This window comes from Hyalella azteca, unplaced genomic scaffold, assembly GCF_000764305.2.
Source record: "Hyalella azteca isolate HAZT.00-mixed unplaced genomic scaffold, Hazt_2.0.2 contig4053, whole genome shotgun sequence".
In the NCBI taxonomy this organism is placed as follows: domain Eukaryota; kingdom Metazoa; phylum Arthropoda; class Malacostraca; order Amphipoda; family Hyalellidae; genus Hyalella; species Hyalella azteca.
This window is the reverse complement of record NW_025934279.1, coordinates 61,325-81,379: the sequence shown is the minus strand read 5'-3', so window position 1 is coordinate 81,379 and position 20,055 is coordinate 61,325. Positions and strand designations below refer to the sequence as shown.

At 38.9% G+C, this 20,055-nt stretch overlaps 1 protein-coding gene across 1 annotated transcript; it reads right to left on the bottom strand.

Annotated features, from left to right (window-relative positions):
* Positions 1–8,008: 8,008 nt before the first annotated feature.
* On the bottom strand, positions 8,009–15,273 carry LOC108680021 (vacuolar protein sorting-associated protein 18 homolog). Its single transcript, XM_047879866.1, has 3 exons — positions 15,188–15,273; positions 9,509–12,507; positions 8,009–9,222 (listed from the first exon to the last, which is right to left on the bottom strand). Exons 2-3 carry the CDS (start codon positions 12,460–12,462, stop codon positions 9,219–9,221), a joined length of 2,958 nt encoding a protein of 985 aa, XP_047735822.1. The 5' UTR covers positions 12,463–12,507; positions 15,188–15,273; the 3' UTR covers positions 8,009–9,218.
* Between the last annotated feature and the right edge of the window lie 4,782 nt (positions 15,274–20,055).

Genomic DNA, 20,055 nt, shown 5'->3' with positions numbered 1-20,055 from the left:
AGCTCGTTTGATGAGAGTACTTCAGAGAATAAATCTTCTTACAACTTACTGAAAAGGATGGTTGCTTAATGGTGAGGTTAAATTTCTCGAGTAACTTCTAAACAGAGGAGTACAAACTGTCGCCGGATGCAAGGTAGTATAGCGTGCTGCCAATGCAAGAGATGGAGTAATCGTATTCTCGTTTGGAAAGAAAAAATAAAACTTATTATAACTACCTGAAAGAAAAATCCGAAAAGATTTGGGTTTATTAAAATAAAATAGAGCTAAATTTCGTGAATTTTTAATCATGCAGGATATTTGTGTCGACTCATTCCGCGCAGAAGTCTTATTTCAACTCAACCGGCATCATCCGAGTAGGGAAGTAAAGTTGCGAATCAATCTTCATGGCATCATGAAGATTGATTCGCAACTTTACTTCCCTACTCGGATGTTGCCGGTCATATCTCGAATTTTTTCAGAAAGGAAAATCGGAGGGTTAGTTAAGAACGTGTCCGAAATAATTTATTTTAGTAATTTATTCTTAAAAATATACTGGTATGACGCGCTATATTTCGTTCTGCAGCATTATTTCCCGCCAAGAAAGATGCGAATTCTCAATAATTTTTTCTGGACGGCTCGTCTCGAAATCTTCCAAGATTACCAGTGAAAGTTGGCAATTTCCTCGATTATATCGTTTATCGGAATAAAGCTTCAAGGATCGCCTCGCCCATCGACTAAAGCATGTGATATGTAAGAGGTTGTCGCGTTAGTTAGACCATTGGACTTTAGGTTTTACAGCGCTCTGCCTTCTCTCAGAACCATCCGACTAGATCTACTGCTTGCGTGCTGTGTCTCATAACTGCAGTCACTCACCCTCAGTGGCGACGAGCTCATGCGAAAGCACGAGGCCAGATGTGAAGCTAATTTAATTTCATTGCCCTTACTGAGTCAACCTATAATGAATAGAGTCTTAATAATTCCAGGTCTGGATTTCGTTGTTAACGATCTCACAAATGATCACTGATTACTGGCCATTAAATACATGCGCGCACAATCAACACGTGCTTTTTTGTCTGTTAAGAAGGATATTGGATACACAATTATGGACGATGCTCCACGCTAAAGGTTTCGGGCCCGTCGCCGGCGGTTCCTCTCTAATTGTAATGTTGGCCATGTGACTTTGAGAAATCTTTTTCAAATGCTGTCCTGAACGGCTTTTCTTTAATTCACATTGCTTTATCTCCAATATTTATGTCTACTGGGATAACTATTTTATATAGCTATTCTCAAGTCTCAAAGATTATCTATAGCAAAAGACTCTGAATTAGCCATTTTGAATGATTCAAATCGTGCATAGTTAGTGCGTTTGAAGCTACAGTCGCACTCTAAGTATTTTACAGGATGTCATCTTATTCATTGCTTTGCTACCTATGCTTAAGTGGCAAACTGACCATTTCGATATGTCATCACACCCAAGCATTCCCTATAGAGGGCAGGGTGGCCCAGTGGATACGGTCCAGAGTACCAAGATTGGAGCAGAGAGGTGCGGGTTCGATCCCAGCTCTGTGCGTCAGTTTCTTATCAGAATCGGCGAGAAGGCCGGGCGGTAAAGCAAAACAGAATTAGAGCAGCGAGTTGCGTGTTCGATACCCGCGACAAGCTGTGAATTTTCTGCGCTGTTAAGAATCGGTGACAGGCCTACGGCCTAATGATCGCTGAAACCGCTGTATTATACAGGGTGGGCAGAACCGATTGAGCAGTTTTGAGGCGAAATAAAAGAGTAATGGAGGTGCATAAAGAAGAAAGGTTATTTTCTTCGGGGTTAGCATAACATACCATTTAGAATACATATGTTTTGAAAACAATATCAGGAAGATGGTGTCTGTTAGCTGCAACACACTGCTGGAGTCGTCCTCGGAAGTTTCCTACAGCACGTTCACACATATGGCGAGGTATGGCCATACCCTCTGCAATAATCCGTTCCCTTAGCTGTGGTAGGGTGTGAGGGCGACTTCTGAACACCCTTTCTATTAGATGTCCCCAAAGGAAGAAATCGCAGATGCTCAAATCAGGTGACCTCGCAGGCCACTAAAAATCACCCCTCAGAGATACCAGACGTCTGGGAAACATGCGTCTCAAAACATTGAGTGACATTCGGGCTGTGTGAGCTGTAGCCCCATCCTGCTGGAACCACACGTCTCCCAATGCTTCATTTTCAACAATAGAAATTTAAAAGCGAAGAAAATACCACAAAAATTCAGCATATCTCTATTGAAAACGTTTCGGAAACCAGCTCCATCGTCAGTTCGATAAATCTAGAACACAAATAAAGTCAGAAAATTAATAAAGTTTGGAGTAAAAAAACACAGAAGTTAAAAACCTAAATTTTTCAGTCAAGGGGCAGAATAATAAAGTATGTACGTACTATCTATTCACAATTTCTAATGGATAAGAACTATAGGCAGCATTTAAACTAGGCCTCTCTTTAAAAATATACGTACATCCTCCTCAAACTGCGTGAGGAGATTCTCAAAGCAACGGCATGCCTTCGTGCAGAACGTCTTGGCAAGTGTTTGCCTCCTGCTCTAACCCTCTCGAATTTTTCTGGTGTTCTGATGGACCTGCGTCGGCCATGTGTATCTCTTCCTAGTGTGCTACCAGTTGCTTTCAACTGCCTATCCCAGGACCGAATTGTGTTCGCCTGAGGAAGAGCATCATTGCGTGGAATATTGAACCGCCGCCGAAAAGCTCTTTGCGTTGCAATCACGGATTGATTGTTCTCGAAATATGCGCGCACAGCAAAGCCACGATGTTCTGACCACACCATGTTGGCTACTGAAATGGGAATACCGGAGGGGCTGGAAAAAAACCACCCGCACGCTCATCCCCTTCCTTCCCTGCGAGCACTGACTGCTCTAGACTGCTCGGGAGCGCAGCCGTGCACCACCAATTTTGTGCACCAATAAGCCCTGAATCGAACGCCTTGGATCTCTCCGGACATCCACCAATCAGCCGTGCATGAGCATCACTGCGTGGAATATTGAGCATCTTTGCGTTGCAATCACGAATAAGAGCATCACGAATAAGCATCTTTGCTTATTTATCAATAAGAGCATCTTTGCGTTGCAATCACGGATTGATTGTTCTCGAAATATGCGCGCACAGCAAAGCCACGATATTCTCCTGACCACACCATATTGGCTACTGAAATGGGAATACCGAAGGGGCTGGAAAAAACCACCCGCACGCCTATCCCCGTCCTTCCCTGCGACCACTGACTGCTCTAAACTGCTCGGGAGCGCAGCCGTGCACCACCAATTTTGTGCACCAATAAGCCCTGAATCGAACGCCTTGGATCTCACCGGACATCCACCAATCAGCCGTGCAGCACTCGGCTTTGTCTTCCTCCGACCTTGCATAAAACCTACCGTGCGCCAGTGCACCACCAGGCCGCGGATCGAATATGACTTCCGGGCATCGTTAAATTACGTAATTTTACATTCACCGCATCTGAGGTAAGGTTTCAGATAGCATAGTCCTGTTCCAAAATTTGTCGTCCTTCGACGAGTGGCCGTTCCATCGAGGGCTTGTTCGACGCACGGCCTAGATATGATTGTCCAGAAGTATTGAAGGCTACGTTCCGGAAGGCAGGAATCATGATGGTCCTTTACACCCAGGGCAGTGGTGGTCTTCGGTAGGCGACCCAACTGCTCAATCGGTTCTGCCCCACCCTGTATTATTCNCCAGGGCAGTTGTGGTCTTCGGTAGGCGACCCAACTGCTCAATCGGTTCTGCCCCACCCTGTACTATTCTATTCTATTTACAATTTTCCCAGCAATGCCAAATTGGCAATTTTCCCAGCTAACAGGAAAACGATTTAAGGATGAAACTAACATCAATTTTTCTTTTTTCCATCCAGGATTAACATGTCGGGTGAAGAAGCTACTCTTTACACAGAAGAAACCGAGCCACGTCGGTGCGATCTTTCAGATGTTCAAATCTGGCCTCACCGCCTCGGAACACTGAAACCAGTTTTACTTCAGGAAGACTTTTTTTATTTGGTTGAAATGTCGTAATTTTTATAAGTTCATATGATCATAAAATTAGAACATTAAACAAAATTATAAACATCGCATTCAAATATGCTCGTCTGAACGAGAGCAATGCATCTGAGCGATCTGTTTGAGCAATAAAAGATGCAAAGCAATAATAAAAGAAAAAAAATGGTCGAACAAACATACACATTTACAAACTACAACTTTAACAAACATCTACAAGACCACAAACACATCTTTAACAAGATTGCTGGCAGGACACATGTTGTGGCACTAGCAATCCTTCACACAAGTGCACGTTATGCAGCTCATCCTCGTCCTTGTTTACAACTACGCAACATATGCGATAAACGGTGTGATTTAATTAAGCCTAGGTAATGTTAACCCGTGACAGTTTTTTTTTTCGATTTCGCCTTCGTTCTCGAGTTATTCGGATACACGGAGAAACGAACGGCATTTCTGAGGCCGATTTTTAAATTTGCATTGACCAAGAGCTGTAGCTGAGTAGTTATGCGCAGAGCCGTATAACTCGCAAAAGAAGGCAAAACCGAAAAAAATTGTTACGAGCTAAACATCATCGTTAGGAGGTTAGGCATTTATGTACAAGTTTCATTCAAATCTATTCAGTAGTTAGTTTAGAAGAAATTTCTTGTTCACTGCAAATTTAAGCACGTATTGCTGTTTAAATCGCGAATGAGGGTGAAACTGAAAAAAAACCTCGGAAACGAAGGCAAAATCTCGAACAATTTCACGAGCTAAACATCACCGTTGGATATTTAGGAATGTATTTTCAAAATTTCGTTCAAATCTGTTCTATTTTTTGGAAGAAATGTCTTGTGCACTGCATATTTCAGTACGTATCGTCAAATAGCTCACCAATGAAGACGAAAAAAAAATCATGAGCTGAACATCACCGTTAGGTCCTAGTGAATACGTGTATCAAGTTTCGTCGAGCTACGTTAATTACTTTGGGAGATATTCCTTATTCACTGAATTTGGAGATTGACCGCAAGTCCGCCCGTAAATATGTCCGAGACGTTAAAAATAGCATAAACGTCTTTGGTATTTCGTTCCAAATTTGTGAATATAATAGTCGAAATCCGAATAAAAATTCTATAACTTGACTAATCAACGACGTGTGGGAATTCCCACCGTTGCTTTTTTTTGTTCATTACTTAAAAATTGTTTCGCTAGATTATAAATGTTAGAATAAGATTATAGTTCTAGTTAAATCTATGGAAAGTTTAATGTTAGGGTAGTTTGGGCCAGGTCCGGGCTTCCGTGGACCGTAATTAGCAAGAGTTCGCACTGATTCGACGTCGCAGCAACACTCATTTTTGTGATCGCCAGCCAACCGGCCTGTCGTCTGTCACTGCTACTTAAGCAAAATTCAACCCCAAGTCTGATTATCTTCCTTGTTTTGTGATTAATCTATCACTCGGTTGACTGTTGGATATTTGTTTAATTAAGTTTGCTCAAATCTATGCTTAATTATCGCGTGCTATGATTTAGACCGGCATCACGTGCCCAATCCTCAACTACGCGGCTCCCAACTGGTACTCTGTCGCCTCACGCACAGCAATAGATAGCCTTCAAACCATACAAAACACTGCACTGAGACTAGCCACCGGCTGCCTCAAAATGGCCCCGATCGCTCATCTTCACGCAGGAGACCAGCGTCCTTCCATTGTCCGATCATCTGGACCTGGCTTGTGCCCAGTTCCTCGCCAGCGCCCTCCCATACCTCATTCCACATCGCTTCCCCTCCAGTCGAGGTTTGGCCACCTTGTCACACCATTTTTGGCAAATGGTATCATGCCCGCCGGTGCCTATGGAGAGGCCAAGCGCTCACTCCGCAGGGAGATCGCCTCCCGCGTTGCGTCCCCGCCTTCCCCACGTCTCTCAGCGTCTCCTCACTGTGGGACAACCCCGTGGAGGCAGCGGCGTACCTGGCCACCCTCCCTGCCTCCCTGCCAACCCCTGGCGTACCTGGCCACCCTGCCCCCCTCTTCCGGTGCCTTCATCCCGGCCACCACCTAAGCCTCTCCCCGGCGAGCGTGAATCTGGTCGCAACTAACAACATGATTCAGACTTCAGTTATCTAATTTATTCAAATTCAACCTAAATTACTGAACTTTCAGTCGGTGCGGCTCCTACTCAAGTTTGATTTTTAGTTTAGGCTATATCTCTTCAACTTTAATCTTTCTTCGACGAAGCAATCTTCCAATTTTCTTACTTTATTTCCGTCTGACGCATCAATCTTCTTCTGATTATTTATTTTTTCATAAAATTCGGTTCTTCGCACAAGTGCGTTAGCGCACATGAGTGGCCATTTAACCTCACGTGAATAGATTTAGTTTACTATAACCTCATTTCAATTTACTGCTTTAAATTACATAATGATTTTTACTCAGTCTTTTATTATCAATTCATTAAAATCAACCAATTTTCCACAGTATGAATCGCAAAACTGGCGCGTAGCTGATGCCAACACAGCCGCTTCAACCTACCTGCTGCCGCTGCACTTCCCTTGACGCGGTTCCAGCCATCGATTCTCGCTTGGCATTTACTATTGGGGAAATTAATCCGTCCTGACTCCAAAAATACAAGCATTCAAAATTTCAAATTCAATCCACTCCTCGTTTCATTAAATTTTCATAACGTTTACCTCAACTACCTCTAACTGATATACCATTGTATAAAATTATTCATTGACGAAACCAAATAAGTAAACCAAAACTCATTAAAAAAGCGTCTCGCACCGAATCCTGGAATTGATTGAATGGAAGCCAGTAGATCAAAAACAAAGTTCGCCTCTTAATGACTACTAGCACTAGCAGGAATAATCCATACACGCATTTAAATCCGCAAGGAATGTAGTGATGGCAAACATTTGAGGATCTTATTGAGGATTGCAATGATCGAAACTAATTGCAGAACACCTGCACAAGGCAGGAGTTCAACAGAAAATGATAATTATATAATCGGACTTGCAATCGAGACATATGTTAATTTTTCGATTCGAGGAAACGAAGCGACGATTTTAAACATGACATCATATTGGACTCAAGTAGTGAAGTATAATTCGGGGCATTTTCCAAGAGTTCGTCCAATTGATAAGCAATCAAGGAAACTATCTTGGTATCTATCAATCAGCGAGTTCGGTGATCGAATGTCGACGGCACAGGAGGAAACGAAAAAAGTCAAAAATTCACTTCTAACATGAAGCGATGTATGAAAAGTTTTCAGAGCTTAATGGTTGCTCATCATGCTTCATTAACGAGGCTTTCCGAAGTAGTGAGCCTGAAATGAAACCTGGAGTTCGGCCTCAGAAGCTACAATAACCACCAAATTGACGAGGAAACTAATAGCATAAAGAGAAGAAAAAGCATTGAACAAAATATTTTACCTCATAATAAATTGCAAATGAATACAAGTTTAAATGAGTAAAACCAATCAATAATCAAAACACACACAACATTTAGAATACAATAAGCAATAAATAATGAGAATTAAAACGTAGACGAACTTAATGCGTTGTGACTTCACCGGTATTTAGCTAATAATACAAATATTTATCCACATTCACCATGTTCATGACAAAAAAACTTCATCGTTGTAGCAGCCACACCTCACTTATCATTATTTATAATCGAGCTATGAAGATAAGCTTGTCTTATTATTTGAGTAACTTGTAATGGGTTGTTTGTCTTTAAATGCGAGGAAGATGTTTGACAGTATTGTACTTTTTAACATAGCTAAAATAAAAGGAACATCTAACGAAAATTATTATTATTATTGAAATAATAGTCATGAGTCGTTGAGTTTGAATCCACATTATAAGGATACTTTGATGCATGTGAATAAATTAAGAATTTATTACAATTTGAGGGCTCTAAGGCAGGGAGAGAAGCTCAGGCACCTTGGCATAATTTACGGAATTATAAACTAAAAATATTATCGTCATAATTGTCATTATCAAGACGATACTCAGTAAGAAAACTCCGAAACATTTCTATTGTAGGAGTAATTATAAAGAAACACTACGCAGAAATTACAGAATAGGTTTTAGGTTAGGGGTAATATAATCAAAACTAATGCAAATAAAATTTTCCGATTAAAGCTTTTTTGCATAGCAGCCATCCAGAGATAAGTTCTACACATCATAAACCGCAGCGCCAGCACATGGAGCAGCGGCCGGGAAGGTGAACATGGAATGTCAGCGGCGTAGCGACTAGTAAAGAAATTAAACGGAGTGAAGGAAAATAACTAAGATAATATACAGTATTCAAACACAACTATTTGTTAGATACAATTGATAATCAACTTACAATCCTATGTAGACTTGAGTGAAACTGTAGTGTTTCGATAATGCGTGATCAGAATCGGTATATTCTTATGACCAATTGATGTTGGAAACTCAAACTGCTCATGAAGACCAACCTTGCTACCTCTCACGCAAACACGGTTGTTTAATAAAACAGATTTGATTAAATAATAATAATATGAGGGGAAAATTCAACATAAAAACTGTCCCAGTAAAAGGTATCTTTAAATCTACTAACACTTGAAAAATAATGGTTAGTGAAAAAATATGGTGAAAAAATATGATGAAAAAATAATGTTAGTACGCCTACAAACCAAAACAAACGTGTTATGATCTTCCCATTCCATGTAAAGTATTGTAAGTATTGTAAAGTATTGAAGTATTGAATTAGCGAATTCATGAATGGCGCAAATTGCAACAGTGGCAAGACGAACTTCGATGCAACTCTCGAATAAGATAAATTAAGTCTCAAAAGAAATCAGTAGCGGGATAACAATAGGATATAAAATTCATAATGGTTTACCCCGATCAGGAGAATACAATTCTGGGACGATTGCCAACACAAAATAAATAAAATAACAATATAGATTGATTTGTATAGTAGTGCACATTGAATGACAAATAACATAGTATGAGAAGAGGATGACTCAATCAATGCTCATGACAAAAGATAATTATTTTATAACTGAAAAGTAGCAATTAGAAAATACAAAAACCAGAGTCCTCCGAATCTTGATTGGATCTAACAAGCCGCCTATTTTGATGAGCAGGAGGTCTCCGTTACTAGATGTCACTTGGGGCTCTGACAGCTGCTACTTCTTCGGTTGGACGTGTGACAGTTGAAAGAAACTGTTTCATCACCTGAACCAACAAGTACCACTAAACAGAAGTATCAAATTTTCAGTAAATCTATTTTCGAAGGTTGACAGAAGTAATGCTTGGAATAACAGTACTATTATGATGACTTCAACTGGTGTAAAAAATATCGGCGAATAATTCTAATAAGAGATATTCATCCGAACAATAACTTTTATAAACCAAAAACAAATGATTACAAAATTCATAAAACAAAATCACAGGAATTCGCTTAAAAATACTGTCTCAGATCATACAAAGCAGCGACATGGAATGAAGTGAAGGACTCTACCGCCATTCAGCCATGACTTCTCTCCAGTCTTGGTCTGCAATGAAGGGCGTGTCGATGCAGTCAACTATTCTCTCGCCGCAATAAAGGCACTCGAACGCCACGATGTCGTCCAGTTTAGCGCGTACCTCGACGCGTTCAGTTGAGGCGTCTTGGTTACTGCCGCTGCCGCGCTGCTCTTCCGAAGACAGAGCCAAGAGCCGCGACCTCAGCTTCTGCACGGTGTGCTTCTCTGAGGGAGTCAGATATGCCATCACTGCTTCGGTGAGGCAGTCTTGGTGATACTTGTGATCACATTGGAACAAATAGAACGGCCTGTCGAGGAGGGAGTTGTGGCACTCGTGGCAAAGGTCGTCAGCGTTCACGCTCGTGTGTTCTTGTTTCAAAAGTTGCACGTCCGATCGCATCTCGTCTGCAATTTTTGAGGCTTCGTTCATCTCAACTTTAAGCATTTCTATTTCTTCGTTATATTCCTTTAGCGATTCGCAAATAGCGTCCTTAAAGAGATCAATAGTTACAAAATCTGGAAAAAACGGAAGAATGTCTTCGATTTTAATTAGTTCACATTCATGCATGATGGCCAGAGCCTTTGTGACATCCTGACTCTCCTCTACGAGATACTTGGTGATTACAAGCCATAATTTCTTGCAGAGTTGAGGGTTGTTGCGTTGCTTTTCTGCCGTAGCTTTGGCGAGATTCAAATCAGTTTTGAGCGCGAGTTCTACAGCCTCCTGGTACAGCCCCATCACGGAGAGGATATGCACCGAGGCAACGTCCTGTTTTGCCGAAACGCACTCGCGCAACGCAAGCTTGGTGTCGTAATAAACACTGTCTAAATTTTCACCCTGCATTTTCAGGTACGGCAGAAGTTTGTCCGGATATTCAGTTGCATAGATTGTTATGAGAAAATTATGCAGAACAGAGTCGGTGCGGTCGAGTTCATTAATGCAGTACTCGAGGTATTTTCTGATCTCCGAGGTGGCTTTCTTTGAAGCGTGGACCTGCACTAATTTAGGCATCATTTTCACAGGATCAAGCTTGTGGCCAAGAGACATCATGAAGTCGACGGTGGGGATTGGGATCGTTTTGAGAAGCGTTGGCAGGTGCTCTAATATCAGCACGTCAGAAGAGTGATTCGTAAGTATCTCTAAAGCCTCCATGTGTCGGTTTGTGTTGATCAGGTGCTTTACAACTCGATCGTACGCTTTGATCAAGCCTGAGATCTTAATGATATTGCTCTGATCGGCGTGGCAGCTGAGCAATTGGTATACGGCGTTACTGTTTCTTTCTAAAGTTTTCAGGACGCGTGGCTTTTGCAGCAAATTCTCAAGCTCCGAGCTGACTTTCTTGTATTCTTGATTTGTGTCCTCACCCGAGTCTCGGAGAAGTCCAAGCGTTTTGAAGTAGTGTTCGAGCAACACAAGTGTTACCAAAGAATACTGACCTATTTCATCCTCACCTAAAGTTTCCAGCTTTTCCAAGAGGAAGACACGCAGTCCTGAATCATCCTTGATGCTGTTCAGCTTAAAGAAGACTTGTTCAAAAGGCACTAGTGTGTGAGCATACAACTGAGCACTCCTTACAGAGTCGCCCTTCTCAAACAAAAATTCGGCTTCCTTCATACGCACATGCAACAGCTTTAATTCATCTCCACGACAGTATTTCCGTGCCATATCGAACTTCTCTTGGTCGAGATAGGCCTTCCACACATTTCTATCTTCTCTGTCCATTTTGCACTTGAAAATCCCTTTCTTAGTGTAGAGCCAGATGGTGCCTTTAACGGAGTCTTGGCACATACCAAGCGCGTCACCGCAGTCGCCGGGGATTCGGTCATTCATAAGCACTTTCTCACTCAAGATGCTGACAACAGACACTTCATTGTCGTGTGGCAATAAAACATGGAAAGGCGTCAACACGAGGCCTGCAGAGACTTTGGATAACAGTTCTGAGCTGCCGGAATCCCGGGTAACTTTGAGCAGCTTCTTTTGATCTGAAATATCACTGCCAGATTTGCTCCAATCCACTGATGCATAATACACACCAAAAGCATTCGTCCATGCAAAAGAGAAGGCAAGCATTGTGTTGGGTTCATAATGAAGTTCAAGACAAGGTTTGTGTATAGATCCATGGTACTCAATGTAATGGTCCGTTCTGTCTTTATAAGGAAGAAAGATTTCAGAGAACAAAGGTCGCTTCTCGGAAGATGGAATGTTTCCTCTGAATGAATACAAGCGAGTTTTGGTGCAGCAGAGGATAACATACTCCAGATCATCCGTGGGACAGGACAATATTTGAACGCCATCAATTTCCTCAACTTTGGTCAGAGCGTAAAGCTGCTTGCAGTACGGCTCCATTCCTGACTGGAACATCGAGTTCTCTTGTGACAGCTCAAACTCATGCAGCTGACCTGCCGCGGTGCCTATCACTATGGGGCCTGTCAAGGTTTGTGACGCATTGCGCTGGCTCCACGCAACAGAAGACACCATGTGACCTTTTAATCTAGTGATCGCACTGATTTTTTTGCTTGCCCAGGGGATGTACAAGCAGTCAATTGCTTCGATGGTCGATGATTCATCAGCTTTGGGTTTTTTAAATAAGCTTACAAGCAAATGCTCGCCGCTAGCGTCCAAGAATAATCTATAAACTTGGTTACTTTGAGTGCAGAACTTTCCTAGGTCAATTTCTTCAATGTTTTGAGGTTGTAGCAAGTTAATCCTAATTAACACATTATTTGTCATAGCTAAAACAATCCTATTGTTGTTAGCCACAAACTGGACAATGTCATGTTTTGGCAAGAAGTTTATCCTCTGCTTGGAGAAAATAGGCGTATCTTCTTCCAGCTTGAGGTTGCGGAAGAGAGACGTGGCCAATGTGGAGCTCATGGAAGAATTTGTGCCGGAGACATGGTTGCTGTACGACCCTTGCTGAGACTCGTACTGGTCAAATATGCTGGCCATGGTGCTGACGACTTGCTCTGAAGCTCAATTCTTACAGCATGCTATCTGTAAAAAAAGGACATTTATTTGGATAGATACGTTATAAAAAAATCATGGGAAATTGATAAGGTCTCATGTATACAGTGCTACACTGCTATCTGAATTATTCTATAATATATTGAAGGAAATCATTAGGTGTGACAGAGAATTTCTCACTGGGAGTTCAAAAGAAAGCACTTTATTTGGTAGTATTTACACTTGAATATTTCATTATCACGAAAGACAATGTAGAGCTACAAAAAGAAAATCATTCATTTAAAAGCAATAATACCGTAAAATGGGGTAACTTAGACCACTTTTTTTCTTATAAATGATGCCATTTTCTTACTAGCTAAATTAAACTTGAATTGAAACATCCAAAATACAGGTCTATACTCTAGCTTCACTCACCATAAATTGCTGGCTCCTGCCTCTCATAGTCTTTATGTAATTTTAAAAAAAGTGATGGTCTTTGTTACCCCAGCTCTTGGGGTAACTTAGGGGTAACAAAGGGGTAACTTCTTGGGGTGGTAACATCAATTATTTTTTTTTGGTAAAATAACTCCAAATAACTCCAGGTTTTGGTGCATTGTAGTAGAACTCTTCTAGTTACATATGCAAATGACAAACTTGAGGAAAGTGTAATAAAATTACCAAGAAACCAAGAACACAACATTGATGCCATGAGAACTTCCAATAACGTTGCAGAATGATTTCATCCAATACTATAGTAACTTTTACATTGAAGTCTGGATAACAGGTTAGAGCTGTTCTCAAAATTTCATGCTTTTTTGTGCCATTTCTATTGAGACTCCCAAGGATTCGCAAAGAAAAAAAAGTGCTTAAATAAGTTTAAAAACTTGTACGGTATCTGAAAGCCTCAGGAAGAAAAACTTACTGGAAAGAATTATTTTTGAGTAAATTTTGGGGTAAATTGGAAGTTTGTCCGCACTCGACACTTCAGTGCACCAGCAGCAAAGGTAGAGGGCTTTGTTTGGGGAGCCATTACCAGGTACCTATCAATTACCTATCAATTACCTATGCAACTAAACCCTCATAGTAACTAAGACTAAACAATTGAAATTACTCATGACTTGACCATGGGTTATACACAGTTTTGAAGGTGAAAACTATGATGATTATCTCAACTTAGCCTTGTGAAGAAGGAAAATGTGATAATGTCTTAAACTTGGATCTGATGACTAATTTCTCAGGATTGCGTTTGCAGATACTATTCAGCTTGGGTCTCTTCTCACTTCCATTCCAAATATATTAGTAGCTCTTTTGAAGGAAGTATTAAAATCTTAGCATGTATAAAAGTAAGATCTCGCAATTGACAGGCATAAGAAGACAGTCACTCACTCACTCCCAAGGATTGACTTTAATGTCACTGTTTTATCTGCCTCAAATCTAGTCTTTGAACCCACACTTTATCAATTCATTGAGCTATGACTTTGAACAGAGCCAGGTTTGTTATGCATTCAAGAGCACCACTGCAAGAGGGGATAAATCATGAATGAATAATAAAACATGAAAAATATATTAAATGCTGTTGGGATTGAGGTGATTGAACAGCAAATTTATAATGGTTATTTATATTTATTTGGTAGACAAGTAGAAAGTTCAGGACACAACCGTATTTTACAAAGAATTATTCCCAAAATTTTAGCTCACATTCTGTAAGAGCAAAAGTTATTTACAATTGTGAAAGAGAATATTCAGTTTAATGGCCAGATAAGGGTCCTGTAACTCTTCATTAGGAAAGTGATCACACATAGAAACTTGTATCAACACAGTAAATTGCCCTCAACACCACCTGCCATGCAGTAGAGAATACAGTATTGAATCTTTGCTTATCATATATGTAACCTATAAAATATTCAACACCTTTTGCTGACATGAAACGTCATTTACAAAAAATTTATATACAATAGAAAAACAAGTATTTAAACAATGTAGTAACCAAACACTAGAATGATAACGGCATTTCTGTTTATTTCTTATAACATAAATACAGTAATCTTCTCTTGGAGAGTAATGTTTGTCACTTGATAATTCAAGTTAAATAATTCTTAATTTAATAATGCAGCCAATTAAACGTTAATTTTGTAAACATGGTCAACATGTTAACAAATTCATTTACTGTGATTTGAAGTCACAATGCTCAAGAATTAGTAGGTAATTGTTTGTTATGAAAAATTTCAAGTAGGTACATCTATGGTATAAAGCTGAAAAATTTGCTCCTATTTACGTAATGGTCGAGTGAGTGAAAGATTTTTGAAGTGAATCTTTCTAAATCATAAAGCTTAGTTGCTGTAGTTCATGCTGCCACAAAAGATTTAACAATCAAAAGATTTCTGCTGCATTAATCTAGTAAAATATTTTTCAAGGCCTTTATTAAAAATGATCAAATTTGATAAGATACAATTATTAAATTTTAATAAAAACAGGAATTACAGCAAAAATGACCAAGAAACTTCATATTAAAAAAGAAAAAGGTAATTTTAGGAGAATTTAAAATAATGTCTCTCTGTGAAGTAAATCAGACAAGTCATAGCCATTAGAACTGATGCAATTTTGATAAGAGTTTCCATTACACACCTACAATATGTATATGACAAATAGAAAAAATAAAATACAAGTAAAAGTTTGTGGATAACATGAGGCTTTCTTAGGCAATCCAATGTATGTACCGTAATGTACTAACCTGAACAGAGGTAAGGGATCCCTGTTTTTGTAATTTTTCAATCGTGAGGCACAGACTTGTTCATTTCAACTTTGGCTCTGCCATTAAATCTGAAACAAAATATCATCATTAGTTAACAATAGATTACCATAACATTAGTTAACAGTTAACATGTTGAATTATTTTCACTCATAACCTGTCTGAAAGTCTTGAATCCACAAATGCTGAAACATTTGACAAATCCACACAGGGACCTCATTCAAGGATTCAATATTGCATCACTGTCTCCAGGGATGCTATGCATGGTTGCAAGGAGATAGCAGGAATGGTCTAGAGAATCTTTGCATTCTTTAGAAGTCATGGAGGCATTGTAAGGAACAAATTAGCCTATGCACTTCAACACAAATCTCTGAATAACAATATTTAAGTTGAAACACAACATGGTTTGCATAAGAAATTGATGTATCTCTTCCATATCTCTTGTCCAAAAATGCCATTGATCTTGAAACTAGTTTGAGTGCACAACCAACAGCATTAATAACCTAACTTGACCAAGTAAAAATATACTGTCAACAACATCAAGCAATCCATGCCTTTCAGCCTTATTTTCAGGCAAGAGCATCAGATGCATTTGGTAATTATTATTTTATTTGCAGTAACTGTTGTGACAAAGATGAGATGCTTCTCATCAATTCTTTTCATGTCAAGTGGGAAGAACTCTTTTATGAAGTTGTATTGACAAGTGATTATTCACAAGTTATGAAGCATTGAAAAATAAACTAATGAATTTTGAAATTACCCATGGTTTTCTCTCACATGAAGTCCTTCTAAATGCAGGAATGTGGTATTTAAACAATAAAACCTCAAACATAGAAGTGTGTACAACCATATGGCCAATTTACTAAAAAAGTTTTATTGAATCATTAGAAGCATACCGTACATACAATTTATAAACTCCATGTAATATTTTTTACAACAATCTTGTAATAGCACCAGCAAAACATTTTCTTCACTTTCACACTTTCCTTCAAGACTCATGAATGTTAATTTTTTCTCAGCTAGGCTACCCAGACCTAAAGCGTATTTCGCTATTAGTCCTATCCTATATCCTATAGCAATGATATCCTATAGCAACTTGATTTCTAGGGCTAATACAAGTCTTGCTACAGTAATAGTAACTGCTCATGCTGGATGCCTTGCTAATCCTGCTGCTCACTGATTACCTTAATTGCTTTGGCTTTCTACGGGCAAGTAATTGCACATACCTCTATCTCATTGCAATGCTTTAGCTCTTTTATATGTAAATATGTTTGTGTTTAAACATGTTTTTTGGCCAATGGTGGCCTGTTGTCTTTTATTGTACCGTAAAATGGGGTTATTTTGACTCCCAGGGTAACTTTGACCACTTTTTGTTTATTTAACAAAAACCCCCAAAACTCAAAAACTATTTGACATAGAAAAATGTTGTCAATGGCTGTTAAAGGCCTAATAATGAAGTTACGTAACACAATAGAAAGATTTAAAAAGTTTGCAGATCTATTAGGTTAAAAAATTAAAAATGTGACCCATGAAAAAAAAGCTATTATTTAAAGCCTGTTGGAGCACCCCCTCCAGTTTTTTCATTTTTTTTGGTAAAATAACTCAAGGTTTTGATGCATTGTAGTAGAACTCTTCTAGTTACATATGCAAATGACAAATTTTAGGAAAGTGTCATTGTTTACAAATGGGGGGCACCACCCCCCAATGGGGGAACTCTGACCAGCTAATGGCAGCCATGACGGGGTAACATTGACTGACTGGCTTGGAAATTAAGTTAAAATTACCATAGGTACCTATATAAAATATTTTATGTTTGATCCACCTAATAGGTTTTTTCTTTATGTTTCAGACTCTACAGAGTCTTACATAGTATGGTAATTTCAACTACAGAATATATACAGAATATTTTAACTACAGAATATACAGAAAAAATGCTATAAGGCTGCTGATATGATGCTTGCAGTGGACAAGATTGTTGTAAATGCTCAATGACATGTCCATGGATATGGTAATATTGCATCAATAATATGGTAATTAATGTATACCGTCAACCGGGGCTACTCCGGACACTTTTGAACGTTTTTCATTCATAACTTCTTACCATGAAACATTGCATAAACAAATTTAGGCTCATTTTATAGCTCTTTGCGAGGGCTATCGAATGGCATCTTAAAAAAAATCCATATGCTATTCGTAAGGTGCCAGAAGCAAAAAAAGAGTGTCCCGAGTAGCCCCATCGAATGGGGCTACTCGGGACACTGGGAATAAAACTTCATTTTAAAATATTTGAAGCATGCAGAGTATACTCATCCATTACTAACAGTACTCTGAAGTCCTCTTTCATTGTAGATGATGTAGAGGTAGAATAAATGACATTTTCAGTAATTTAACTTGTTTTTCCTTTATTGATGATATTACCATAAACATTAATTTCCCTCAACTGGGGTGACTTCAGCCCAGTTTTCGATTTTGTTTTGTAAACAAAAATGGGGTCCTAAACGCTGGGGTCATAAACACCAGGGTCATAAATAAGGTCATAAACGCCGGAGTGACTTTGGCCATCGTTTATGACCCTGCTTTTGTTTGCAAAACAAAATCAAAAACACAGCCCATACCATATTATTATTGATGCCATATTACTGCATTATTGATGTGATATTACCATATCCATGAACATGCCATTGAGCATTTACAACAACCTTGTCCACTGCAAGCTTCATATCAGCAGCCTTATGGCATTTTTTCTGTATCTGTAAGCTCACAGGACGGCTTGTAATTTCACACCATTTTAATTGGGTTGAGTGAATTTACTATAAAAAATATAACTTAGTACTCACTGCAGTGAGTGACAGAGTGCATTTTCTCGCCGACGAAAACTTGAGGTCACAGATGAGCGGACAGACAGACGGACAGGACAGACAGACATGGCAAGCACAATAGTGCTCGTTTATGCGCCATGCGCTTGTTTATGCGCCATTCTAATTGGGTCAAGTAAATTTACTATAAAAAAAAGATTGTGAAAAACATACCTGAAACAGAAAGGAATGTTTTAGTGACAACCATCATATATTTTGGAGAAATATATCATAGTTTAGGTCAATTACTTTTCATTCTATGATTCCCGGTGCTGGCGGTGCACAATTATATATATAGCATTCTATGTACAATTTTGTGACGACCGATGATGCACCAATTTTTCGATAAGTGAAATTTTTTTCGCCNTCATATTTTTTGAAGAAATAAATCATAGTTTCGGTGAACTAGTTTTCATTCTATGTTGCCTGATGCACAATTCTATCCATTACATTCTATGCACAATTTTGTGTTGACCGATGATGCATTAATTTTTGTTCAAGTGAATTTTTTTCATTGAATCAGGTACATTCAATAAAAATTCTTTGTTGTTATTGAATTTTTTGTTAACTGGAGCCTTTGCTAACCAAGGTTCTACTGTAAATGCGTTTTTAGGGGTGTCCCTTATTCCCCCAGGTGGGTGTCCCTTATTACCCCATCATGCGGAATTGGCTGCCAAAATTTTTAAAATGAGCTATACAAATTCTGTCAATCATGTTTTTCAGCCAACACCTGTGTGTAATTTTTATGTAAGTAAAATTTTTCCTTGTCCACTGCAAGCTTGAAATCAGCAGCCATGTAGCATTTTTTCTGTATCTGTAAGCTTACAGGATGGCTTGTAATTTTGCACAATTTTAATTGAGTCAAGTGATTTCACAATAATAAAAAAGATTGTAAAAAAAACATACCTGAAACAGGAAGGAATATTTTAGTGACAACCATCATATTTTTGGAGAAATAAATCATAGTTTAGGTTAATTACTTTTCATTCTTTGTTGCCCAGTGCTCAATTCTATCTATGACATTCTATGCACAATTTTGTGATGACTGATGCAGTAATTTTTTGTTACGAGAAATTTTTTTCACTGAGCAAGGTAAATGTAATCACAATTCTTTATTGTTAATTGATTTTTTCATTAACTGGAGCCTTTGCTAACCAAAGTTCTACTGAAAATGCAATTTTAGAGGTCTCCCTTTTTACCCCATTTTGCAGAGATGGCTGCCATTTTTTTTCTGGGAATGAGATATGCAAATTCTGTTGATCACATTTTTTAAGCCAGCACCAGTTTGCAACTTTTATGCAAGTAAAATTTTTCAATACAACAAATATTTCTTCTGCTACAGACCTTAGCAGAGGTAATTTTCCAAAATCTCACTTTACACACCTTTTTCAGGGATTTTTTTAGAGGTAATAAATGTTTGATTTCTTAACTTGCTTTATGCTGCATAGATAGTAAAAATGTTGAACTTTGCACTACTACTTTTAGTTTTGCAATATTTTAATAGGTTTAGCAACATTTCTTCAAAATGTTGGAGGACTGTCCCTTACTACCCCGCCCGTCCCTTATTACCCTGTTTGATGGTTATACCTATCTGGCTATACTATTTATTAATGCCAATTTTTATTAAATTAATATGAATTTCTATGCAATTTAAGGGGAGCATCTGGATAAAAAAATCATTTGGCTTTAACTATTTCTTTCCTCATTTTGTAGCTGCTGAAAGCTTGAAAAGGCTTGACTATTGCAGAAATCCGCATATATGTGCATGCTCTAGTTTTTGCGTAAAGAATTTCAGATATATACCGTCACCCGGGGCAACTCGGGCCTGGCGGGGCAACTCGGGACTGGCGGGGCAACTCGGGACACACTTCCGACACGGCGTAAAACTGTTATAGTAGCGAAACTAATTGGAATATTGCAAAACTAAATATAGTGGCGTAAACGTCAACATTTTTCCTATCTATGTAGTATAAAGGCAGTCTCTTATACACATCT